The sequence below is a fragment of the Brachycentrus maculatus genome, unplaced genomic scaffold, assembly GCF_059751285.1.
Source record: "Brachycentrus maculatus isolate JH-2025_06_01 unplaced genomic scaffold, ASM5975128v1 h1tg000483l, whole genome shotgun sequence".
In the NCBI taxonomy this organism is placed as follows: Eukaryota; Metazoa; Arthropoda; class Insecta; order Trichoptera; family Brachycentridae; genus Brachycentrus; species Brachycentrus maculatus.
This window is the reverse complement of record NW_028281230.1, coordinates 1-13425: the sequence shown is the minus strand read 5'-3', so window position 1 is coordinate 13425 and position 13425 is coordinate 1. Positions and strand designations below refer to the sequence as shown.

At 31.6% G+C, this 13425-nt stretch overlaps 1 protein-coding gene across 1 annotated transcript; it reads right to left on the bottom strand.

Moving 5' to 3' along the window:
- LOC148302053 (uncharacterized) lies at window positions 1-13238 on the bottom strand (the record flags this gene model as incomplete). Its single annotated transcript, XM_088272216.1, has 2 exons — window positions 1-2089; window positions 13039-13238. Coding segments are annotated over 2 exons (375 nt in total), but the record flags the coding sequence as incomplete, so codon positions are not given.
- Between the last annotated feature and the right edge of the window lie 187 nt (window positions 13239-13425).

Genomic DNA, 13425 nt, shown 5'->3' with positions numbered 1-13425 from the left:
TTTATACGTATTTCTACGATTGTTTTCTAGAGATAGGTAAACTAAAGGACCTGATAAATTTCCTCCATGAAAATTCCTTAGTAAAATATTGAAGTACCTTTAAGCTACAAAATAAATTTTATGCATATATTATTTATTTCAGTTTTGGTTTTTTATACTCTATGATATATAAAATGATTATAAATATAATCCAAAGTGCAGTTAAGTTTAAAAATATTGAATAAAATAAAGAAACAAATAAATGAAAACATTTATCTTTTGTCTTTAGACTATCGCATTGTGGCACATAATAATAGGGTGAGGCTCAGTAATTATTAAGGTATTATTATAACTGATCTTTTGTGATGGGTATAATTAATATTAATTAGTGTTATCATCGTTAACGTTAACAAGATTATAGTATTAGTCATTGGCAGAGTTTAAGCCAGATGTGACAGATGGCAATCAGAATGGTAAAAATAGATTTGCGATTAATTTACAGTCATTATGCTTAAGTGACAGTCACTGTAGGTACCTAAATTTTTACTCATGGCACGTTATGAGTCAACTGATTTCGAAAGAGATCGCTGTTCGAGAATAAAACGGTTTTATGGTCGCTATAAAATAAATCAAGCCGGATTTACCGGGGAATTGAAATCCCCCATATATGAAATTTGATTCTATAACTTTAATATTAAAATACTACTCACTTCACATTTGTTGTAATCATTAAAATAATATTGAGGAAAAATTTTCCCGTTTTTATTTTTATAATTTGAAATAGTTAAATGTTTCAAAATATAGTTTTTGATAAAAAGCACGGCCAGTCGGCGCAGCGAGATACGTGTCCACGTAGGTACTACATATATCAAAACGTTAATTTTTTGTTTGATAGCGATATGATATTTCTTTTACTGTAATAAATGCGGTAAAATCATAACGAGAGATCTAGACAACTTAACTACTCGGCTTTTGTTTTGTTCGTTTTTCGGCTACCCGCACTCAGTCGCCGCACGACGGCGCGTTAGCACGGACGTGGTTTCCCTATGACTCAGTTGGCGGCGAGTTGGTACTTGCTGCGAGCTGTGTACTATTATATCCACACAAATGCAAACTGTTTTCTTTTCGTACCCTCCTTCGAATCACATGTAAATTTTGGATGGTCAGAAAGGAAAAGGTTAAAGTAGTGTTGCCATTTATCCCGATATGTTTTATATGTATATTAACAGTGGTGTCCCAACGACCTAACGTCCCGACATTTGATACATTTTGGGTACTAAAATTTCAGAATAATCCTGAATACTAAATACAAATTCGAGCAAACATTGGATCTTTTGGCCACGAGTACTTGAAAATAAAATTTTACTTGAACCGAAAATATTCCGAAGGGATCTCATGAAAATATGGCGACCCTATCATAAAAAGTACTTAATGCAAATTTGTATGGTAAACAACCCTTAATAACGTACTCTGAGCGCTGAAGTAAATCCTTTTTTTTTCTTTGGAATAAATAAAAAAATATGGATTACGTTATATAACAGTAATTAATAAAATGCAGTTTAATCGGGATTAAATCATTAAAAAAATTCTTGGTTCATCATATCAGTCTCCGTAGGGAATATAAAAATAGGAATTGGTTAAAACAAATGCCTTTGTTTTGACCCTTGTTCATATTGTTGAATCCATAACATGATATTATTCAAAGAGACCAAAAACCAATCTAATATTCACAACTCCCAGTTGACTCATAAGTAAATTTTCAACTTCTTTTAATGATATGACAGTACAGTGCCATGATTAAAAATTGGAGCTCGATATACTGACGTCACTATTCATTAAAGTAAGAGTACATACTTAGTAGTCGTTTAATATAAAGATACAATGAAATAGACATTGACGTTTTGAGCTTTGTATCACTACACATGATGGCTATGACTACAGGTATTCATCTATCTGTTCGAATTCGTCATCCGGCGGCGAGGGGCCAGACACCGAGAGGATGGGCAGTCCGAAGTGGTGGGTGACCTCGGCGGGGGATGTTTCCTCCCCCTTGGAAAGCCTCTCCATAGAGCCTTCCTCCATCGTCGTTAGCGGGATGTTATCTGCTGATCTGAAAGCAAATTGCATAAACTTTGAAAAAAACTAGATTCATATTTTTGCATTGAAAATTTCTCGATGGAATTGGATGGGAGTGGTTTGATGCATAATATAAAAAAAACCTTAATGTAGAACAACTGTTATCAGTATATTATAAAATGTATCTTTGAAAGCACTATAGTAAATGTATGAGAATTCCTTATCCGTGGATTTACCTTGCATTTATGAGCAGGGTGCAAAAACAAGAAAAAAATTAAATATATACGTAATATTGCTGCTTCTGCCTAAAAAGGCCTCCCCGTTCCAAGAGACATAAGTCAAAATTTTATTTATATTTAATATTTGTACTAAAGGAAAGAAATAAACTTGGTCAACTTAAATTAATTTCACAACATTTTAGGCGTGCCCAAATCATTGTCTACAAATCAGGGTTTCGCCCTCCAGGAGTAATTTTTATTGTATATTTTGGCATCTTAATACACACCTGTTGTGTCGGGTTGTAGTTTCGTGGTTAGTGTTGCGGACTCTCGAGTCAGAATTTATGGGTTCGAACCCACTCTACCACAATTTGATACCTATTTTCAATAATGAGCCGGTTAGGCTCACAGAAACGAAAGTATGAAATGGAAGTATTTTTGTATATAATAAAAACACAAAAAAATCTCTTTAAAAAACATAGATGAAGAAGAACATGGAAGTCTGGGTATTTACGGGGTTTAGGATCTATCATATGCTGGTTTAAGTGATCATTTTATACACGTATAATATTCACTATTCCATCCATTGATACAACGGTACTCAATTTTACTAATAATTAGAGGTATCACTAATAGGCAATGTGTGTATAAGTCCTAATAAAAATGAGTGGCGTAGTTGTAAATCATGGGCAGAATGATGAATGTTACACGTTTACAAAGTGAACACTTTAACCAGCCTATAACAGGTTGTAAACCCTGTAAATATTTTTAATAAATTGAACGATAAATTATAAAGAGAGCATCATTTTACTTTGTATAACATTTTGAAACGATGCTACTTGGAAAATAATTTTCCTATACGAATAATTCGGAATTATGTCAGGAAATGGATTATTCGTTTGTTCAATTGATACTTTTGTTTATCAATTGAAAAGTTTCGGAACAGATTTCTATACTGAGCAATTAATCGATTTCAATTCGATCAAAACGTGTATTGCAAACAATGGGAACATTAAAGCAGTATTTGCGTTGGAATTTGAGATTAAATTTCCATTTACTGAAAGCAATACTTAAAATCTTTCAGACGAATACTCGCTTCTCCCCCGGGAAATTTCGAATGAAAAAAAATACAGTAATATCGTGGACATAATAAATTAAATCAAATATTTAAAAACTCGATTTGTAAGGGTTCATTCGCCCATAAAACATTTCATTCCAAAATGAGGCTTCTATTATGTTCGTCGAAGTCAAGGTTCATGACAAAAGTTGACTCGAGAGATTCTCAAGAATGACTTTGTGATATTCTTTATCTCGTCAATTTTATAGAAATTGAAAGGTTTCACCTTAAAGAAATACTATCGAGATTGAATGATGGATGGGAAAGTGAAAAAGATATGTGAAATATGGCAAATATGTATAAAATTATTTTGAAACGGTTTTCCGATATTGACATGATTTTAATCAGTGCCTAGTCACCGAAAATACTTTTGTAAACTAAAAAAAACTTACATATTGTATATATATATATATATATTTATATATATATATATATATATATATATATATATATATATATATATATATATATATATATATATATATATATATATATATATATACACATACTACCATGCTGGAGGTCCCGAGTTTGATTCCCAAGAGGATCAAAATAAATATTAGTGATTTTTCAATCTAATATTTATTTAATATAACCCTAGAATGGTGCCTGATGCGGAAGGCTGATCACCTTTCCTTCGTGTATTTAACGATCAATATAACACTGCTTTTATACGATGCAGTGCCCTATGTTGTATTTCACATATATTAACTTGATTTTGCACTTGACTTAGCTGTGTAGATAATATTTTAAAAATTATTTTCCTAAAACTAACTAACTAACCATCACGCCGCTTCCCCGTAGGGGTAGGCGCCACACCACTCTGTCCTTGCAAACATTCTTCGCCTCTTCCACGTTCATGCATCTCCTCATACATACCCGCCGATTGTTACGACTCCTAACCTGACCACTTTCAAGTATTTGGCATACCTGATCGTGCCATGTTTTTCTCGGTCTTCCTTTGCTTCTTTTCCCGCTAACATTCGCCTCATAAATTTGTTTTACCGTTCTTTCCTCACTCATTCGTTCTACATGTCCAAACCATCTCAGCACACCTTTCTTAATTTTATCGATAATGCTTATCTCAGCTTTGCATTCCTTCCTTATTTCACTATTCGCACATCTATCATACATCGTTTTGTTACACATTCTTCTGAGAGATCGCATTTCGACTGCATTCAGTCTACTTTCATCCTTCTTTTGCCAACTCCATGTTTCACTTCCATACATTAGAGTTGGAACCAGGACTCCGTTGTGCACTGCCAGTTTAGCTTCCGCTGATAGGTTTTTATTTGCTATAACTGATTTCAGTGCACCATTCACTTTGTTCCCAGCATTCACTCTCCTTTCTATGTCTTTATCAATCTTTCCATCCCTAGAAAACATACTACCCAAATACACGAAATCATCTACCTGTTCCAAAATCTCTCCATTTAATTATTTTCCAAATTGTTTAAATGGGTTTTTAAGATTTATCTAATATTGAATATGGTCCTCTACGAATATATTAAGATTTTTATGGATATCTCAACATCAATGAAAATCTTCAACCGTGTTGAGTTAAGAGAAAAATCATATTTGATGGCGACAAGTTACCAAAAATGAATTTTAATCAGAGGAATAAAAGAAAATGTTTTGAATTATAAGACATCATTATTTAAATGTTTTTTTTGCTGATACATTGTGGCATATTTTATAAGCTTTATTAAAATTAATAAAAGAAAGTGAGATCAAAAGACTTTACAAAAAAATAAGAACAAAAGTTATTATAATAAAAGAATGTAAGTCATGACTTCTTGGAAAAAATATTATATTTATTTTAATTTACAAGCGTCTCAACTTTTTAGACTCAAAAGTAAATGAATTTTGTTTTTCACTCTGGTATAACGGAATATTAAATTCTCATTTGTTATCACAAAGAATTACGGGGAGAATATTGAAAAATACTTCGTGTTATGTTATATTTCATATATTGCATCATACAAATATGTATATCGCGTGACATTATACATTTTTAGAACTACGTACCAGCATGGTTTAACTGAAGATTCATTGAAAAATTTGACATTAAATGTTCATGTAAAAGCATCGTAGACAATGGGAATGGGACACGTAAATCTAAGTGCTGCTGAAATAAATAAAAATCAAAAAAGGCTTTTGTCTGCTGCACGAACATGCCATGCATGTATATTTTTATTTTATTTTATTTTTTAATTTGGGTTAACAACAGCAACATATGTAAAACAAAACAATTAAAAGATATACATTGAACAAGCCAATTAAAGTTAACCACAGAAACATAAAGATTAGTACAAAATATTTGGTATAGATCTAGTAAATGAATGAATGTATGTGTGTGTGTGTGTGTGTGTGTGTGTGATGTTGATTCTAGTAGGGACATACAAACAATGCTGAGAAGCATAGTTTTTAAAGATCCTGAGAGGATAATATGCTCACCATTCGACTTTTCAACACAGATATTCCGCAATTAAAAATGTCAACTTGGCTAAAACATGAGTTGTACTCACTAGCCATACGAAACATAGGTGAACTCCGCGCATAATTAGTTCGAAGGACAGGTACTCTGAATAAAGATTGTGACGTGTGTGGGGTACGGTAGCCAGGTACATTATACGTTATTTCGGAAGTCAAAATCGGACCATCGATACGTTCACTTATTATATGTATATATATATATATATATAAAAAACTAACTAACTAACCATCACGCCGCTTCCCCGCAGGGGTAGGCAGAGAGAATCGAACGCCACACCACTCTGTCTTTGCAAACATTCTTTGCCTCTTCTACATTCATGCATCTCCTCATACATACCCGACGATTATTACGACTCCTGACCCGGCCGCTTTCAAGTATTTGACATACCTGATTGTGCCAAGTTTTCCTCGGTCGTCCTCTGCTTCTTTTTCCAACTACATTCGCTCCATAAATTTGTTTAACCGTTCTTTCTTCGCTCATACGCTCCACATGTCCAAACCATCTCAACACACTTTTCTTAATTTTATCGATAATGCTTATCTCAGCCTTACATTCTTTCCTTATTTCATCATTCGAACATCTATCAAACATCGTTTTGCCACACATTCGTCTGAGGGATCGCATTTCGACTGCATTCAGTCTGCTTTCATCCTTCTTTTGCCAACTCCATGCTTCGCTTCCATACATAAGGGTTGGAACCAGAACTCCATTGTGTACTGCCAGTTTAGCTTCCGCTGATAGATTTTTATTTGCTAAAACTGATTTTAGTGCACCATTCACTCTGTTCCCAGCATTCACTCTCCTTTCTATGTCTTTATCAATCTTTCCATCCCTAGAAAACATACTACCCAAATATATGAAATCATCTACCTGTTCCAAAATCTCCCCATTTACCAATATTTCACACTCAGATCTACATTCATCTCTTTCAAAAACCATGATTTTGGATTTGCTAACATTCATCAATAAATCACTTTCCTTGCACACATTATACACTTTTGTCACCAACGTTTGCAGGTCTTCTTTGCTATCGGCAAGAAGAACAGCGTCGTCAGCATATAAAAGGCAACAAACGGTCAAATTATTCATTCTTGCTCCAATATTCAAACCTTTCAGCTCTTTCATGCAGTTATCCATGTATAGATTAAACAGCCAAGGCGACATTACACATCCCTGTTTTACACCTTTAGAGATGTCAAACCAGGATGAAAAAGAGCCATTTACCCTAATGCATGCAGTGCTATCCTCGTACAAGGATGCAATGCCCTGGACGAGTTTACTGCTTACTCCATACTCAGATAACACCTTCCATAACTTCATTCTATCAACGCGGTCATACGCTTTTTGCAAATCCACAAATGCGCAGAAAAGCTTTTGGTTCTTTCCCAAAAACTTTTCTGTTATATCGCGCAAGGCAAAAATTTGATCCGTACATCCTCTCCCATTCATAAAGCCACTCTGAACATCCCACACTTTATCCTTAGTTATGGTTCTTACCCTTTCTATGAGGATTCGTCCATACATTTTACCAACAGCACTCAATAGACTGATTGCTCTATAGTTTCCACATTCCACCCTAGATCCTTTCCCCTTGTAAAGAGGCATTATAACTGCCCTTCTCCAATCGACGGGAGTATAATTCTCCTCTAGACACCGGTTAAAGAGCCTATGTAACCATGTGAGAACTATTTTGCCACCATTCTTGATGTATTCTGCAGCAAAATTATCGAATCCTACAGCTTTTCCATTTTTTAGGGACTTTGAGGCATTCACAATTTCTTCCATACCTATCTCTCCTGAATCATCATCCACACATATTCTAGGAAGTGTATTTACGACACACATGCTGTTATTATTAATTGCATGCGTTTCATACACCTCCTCGAAATACTCTTTCCATCTCTCTTTTATATCTTTTTCATTCGTCACCATTTTTCCGTCTTTCGCTGCAATCGATTTCATACATCCATTCACGTTTAGATTTCGGGAGTTTTTGACTTCTTTCCAGAATATTTTAATATTTTCTTGGAAATTTTTTGTCATTTTTACTCCTTCTTCCTTTTTCAACATACGTTTTCGTTCACTCACCGCATGCTTAACTTTCATTTTACATTCCTTGTACACTTCTTTAACCGATTCATACTCAGTGGAGTTTTTATTTTTATATATATATATATATATATATATATATATATATATATATATATATATATATATATATATATATATATATATATATATATATATATAGACAACCACACTACTCAAATTCTTGGAAGTTCTATATATATGAACCAATTTAGAAACCTTGTTCATGAATCACTAGAACTTCACTAGAGACATCTATTGGTGAGATGTAAAGAAGCTTTTTACTAAGCAGAAACTCTTATATTAGTATGTGAGATCCGAATCCTGGATTAAGCCATTTAGTCGTAAGCCCCGTAAATGCCCAGACTTCCATATTCTTCTTCATCTTTGATGAGATGTCAAAAAATAATATGAAAATGACTCCTGTAATTGGAGATAATCCAGATTTTCTGAACAAGTATTTGGACACACTCAAAATGTTGTGTCCAAATACTTGTTCACAAAACTTATATTTATATATGTATATATAAATATATATATATATATATATATATATATATATATATATATATATATATATATATATATATATATATATATATATATATATATATATATATATATATATATATATATATATATATATATATATATATATATATATTTGTGTATGTGTGTAAAGTGTTTCCACATTAACAACCCTGTGACTACACGTTCAAGGCAAGTACTATTTGCATGGAATACTTATTCGCTTAAGCAAAACACACAAGGTTTTATTTACACAATTGATTTTAGTCAATTTCTGCTCGCAAACGAACGCGCGGCAGAACGGAACATTCCAAAGTTATCGAGTTAAAAGCTCTGCACTAAAACAAACTAAGTTAAGAAATCTCTCAATCGCCAGCAAAGGCGGATTTGATTACAAGAGAGAAAGGACGCAGCTATAAAGAGAAGCGATATTAAAGCCTTCAAATGACGTTTTAAAATGTAACCCACATTTTATTTAGAAAGGAGAAAACGATTTAAATGGTTGTACATACAATTTTATTTAAACATTTAAAAGGAGTATTTATAAAACCAACAAACCATCACGCCACTTTTCCACAGGGGTAGGTAGAGAAAATAGAATGCCATATCAATCTTCGCCTCTCCCACATCCTTGTATCTCCTCATACATACCCGCCAATTATTCCGACTCCTGCGACTACTTTCAAGTATTTGATATATTTGATATTGTCAAGTTTTCCTCTATCTTCCGCTGTTTCTATTTCTAATTACATTAGCCTCATAAATTTGTTTAAACGTTCTTTCTTCGCTCATTCGATTCCTATGCCCAAACCATCTCAATACACCTTTCTTAATTTTATCGATAATGCTTATATCATCCTTGCATTTTTTCGTTCATCACCCTTCGAACATCGATCATAAATCATTTACCGCACGTTAGGTTTTTAATTTCATAAAATACTTTATTTTTTAAGCTCTATCCTTGTGTATGGTAATGTTTGATGATTTAAGGTTTTTTTCTATGATATCGCTCACTCCTTTCAAGAACGTCATAAAACAAAAATTGTCAATTTTCATTTGTGCATGTTTTCGGAATGCCCAGAAAATGTTCTGTATCCCAGCAAAAGAGGCATAGTTTTAATTTAATATTTACCCGCTACAGGGCAGAAAGTGTTGTTTTGCATTTGGAAAAGAAGGTGTTGTTTAATTGTTTTTTAATTATCCTAAATATGTTTTAAATGGAGAAAAAACCTTCAGGTTTTGACTAAAAAGATCAGTTAGTGGCTTGATATTTATTTTTAGTACATTGTATTATATTTTTAAACTTTAAAAACGTTCTCCTGAAAAATAAAGTTTTTTGATTTATGACGTTCTTGAAAGGAGTGAGCGATATATGTTTTTCTTATACTAGACATTATCTGCCTCCGTGTTGTAATAGTCAGCAAGCTTGGCTACCGTACCGGAGGTCCCGAGTTCGATTCCCAGGTGGGGTCAGATAAATAAAAGTGATTTTTCACTGTAATACTTATTCAATATTATCCAAAACTGGTACCGGAAGTGGAGGGCTGATCACCTTACATTCACGTGTTAACGATCAAGATAGCACTCCGTTTATATGATGCAGTGCCCTATCCACCATTGTGTGCGGAAAGGGTGAAGGGGGAAAGTAGAAAAAGAATAATAGAAATTGTTAATTTCTGAGCAAACTGATTCTTCGCTACCTAATATTACTTTGATGTGTCTGGTTTTGTCAGGTCTTTTCCCCTTTTCCCGACTGCAGTTATGCATACATGACTGCACCAAATAATACTGCATCATCGTTTGATATTAATATAAAGAATACTGAAACCGTTTTACCAAAAATAGCTGATTCAATGTTAGAAAACGTTAAGCATAGATATTAATTAATCGAAAAATCATTTTTAAATTAATTTCAAGGAAATACGCATCATTGTTAAAATCAAGAAAGATGGTTTGGGCATGTGGAACTAACGAGAGAAGAAAGAACGGTAAAATAAATTTGTAAAGCTAATGTTGTTGGAAACACGAGCAGAGGAAGACCAAGAAAACCTTGGTATGATTAGGTATGTTAAACACTTGAATGTAGTTAGGTCAGGAGTGGAAATAATTGGCAATTGGTATATAGAGATGCATCAATGTTTAAAAGGGGAAGAAATTTACAAAGACAGAGCGGTATGGCGTTCTATTCTCACTGCCTACTCCTACGGAGAAGCGGCGTGATTGTATATTAGTTAGTTAGAAATTAAATTAAATTAAAATCATAGCCATAGGGGTTGTAAAATCGTGATAAAAAATCACTAGAAATATATATATATATATATATATATATATATATATATATATATATATATATATATATATATATATATATATATATATATATATATATATATATATATATATATATATATATATATATATATATATATATATATATATATATATATATATATATATATATATATATATATATATATATATATATATATATATATATATATATATATATATATATATATATATTTATATATATATATATACATATATATATAAATATATATATATTTATATATATATATATATATATATATATATATATATATATATATATATATATATATATATATATATATATATATATATATATATATATATATATATATATATATATATATATATATATATATGTATAAAAATATTTAAAAAAAAAAAAAAGGAATAACCCGCAAAGCCTCTATTAGAGGCTTGTCTGCAGGTAGGATAGTAAGGATAGGGAAGGTGAATATGAAAAATACACCACAAATTCCCAGACCAATAAAAAAATTGATCTTTCATGAATTTATTTTGCACTTGGCCGGAATTGAACCCACGACGCCAGTTTATTTGAAAAAAGTCTTTTAAGGGTGAACTTATTGAAGCGAATTTATGTTTTTTAAATGTGGTATTAAATAAAGCAAATTATGAATGATAAGAAGAGTGATATATAACTATACCACAAAGTAAACAATACTTTTAATAGACAATATTAAAGGAAAATTTTCTTCAATTGAATTCCACTAAACCATTTTTTTTGTTCTGAAATAATAAAGTCGTCACAAAATGCAAAGAGAGAAATAAATAAAATCAACTGTTCCTTAAACCTAAGAAGTTTCATTTCTAAGTGCGGGAGTCTCTCACAAAATTTCATTTAATTTATTCAAAACGTGTGACATCGGAAACACGTAGACCAAAGATATATTTTTTATTAATATCATACAATGCTAAGGTCAAAGAAAGTTGTTCTCTGTAGGGAAATCAATGGACCCATCACGTTCCACCCAAACATTTATATCGCTGACAAATTGTACATAAAGAATTCTATAAAAGTTACCAGCATAAAGTTTTATGCAAAGAATTCCTCCCAGGCTACACGTAGGCAAGAAACGGGTGAAAATTCCATTATGAAAACGGATTACATACATAACATGGCACAGGAAACATTTTTAGACTACGACAATTGAAATATCCAATGTTTTGAGTCGGATTATGGTCCCATGGTTGGCTTCGCGGTCTTATTTCTTGTTCGAGTCTAATTAGCCACAATTTAGATCTAAGAGTATAGTATTAAATTGAAATAGGTATCTTTAGTATTTAATACAGTATTTGAAAAAAATCAGCAACACTGTTATTTTTTTTTTCATAAGTTTCTCTTCTTGGAATGTCTTTTTGAGGATACAAAAAAGGAGGTCATTTAAATGTAAAATTTTATTAGATGACCATTTCTCATAATATATATATATATATATATATATATATATATATATATATATATATATATATATATATATATATATATATATATATATATATATATATATATATATATATATATATATATATATATATATATGTATATTTATATATATATATATATATATATATATATATATATATATATATATATATATATATATATATATATATATATATATATATATATATATATATATATATATATATATATATATATATATATATATATATATATATATATATATATATATATATATATATATATATATATATATATATATATATATATATATATATATATATTTATAAATATACATTTATATTATGAGAAATTGTTTTTGTTGCATTGAATGTTGTGTAACCCTGAACTGGTACCTAAAGCCCACGATGTAAGTAATGATACAATGCCTAATGCATAATTGGTTGCGGATAAAGGTGAGGAGAAAAATAAATATGTGTATAGTATTAAAAAATTAGATCAGTTCATAAATATATTAAAAGCTGTCCCACCACATTCCCAGATCTGATACAGAAGCATCTAGGCTTCCTGACAGACCTTCTCTTGAGAAGCAATTTTTTAAAAACCAAGATGTGTAATTTCTTGAAATATGAAACAGAATTGCATCCCGATTTTACTGTCAATTTACGTTTAAAAGCTTACAATATCCCTGTCACTGCTAATCAAAATAAATACAAGTACAAATAAATAAATAATGATTTCAATGTTTGAAACCCGACCTGACCTCGCTTTCCGGCACAGCTTCGACTGGGAGCCGTAGCGACGCAAGAAGTCCCCGGCGTCGAACCCGGCGAAGCCCGAGGAGTCGTTGGAGACGAAGATGGCCGAGTTCACTCTCGGTCGAGACCGCCGGTGGTGATGTGCCAGAGGACTGTGCTCTTCGCAGTCCACGCTCGTCATGTGGTGTGTCGACCAATGGAAATGCTGGAAAATAAATCAAAATAAGCAAATGATAAAATGGAAAAAATGAGCTTCTTCTTTTAATGAATAACATAAATAGTTTCCAATTTATTTCGCGCTTTCTCAGACGAATGTGAGGAAAATCATTTTATGACATAGTTAAAAACGAAGATAAAAGAAATAAATTTAAGGCTAAAGAAGGGATAATTGA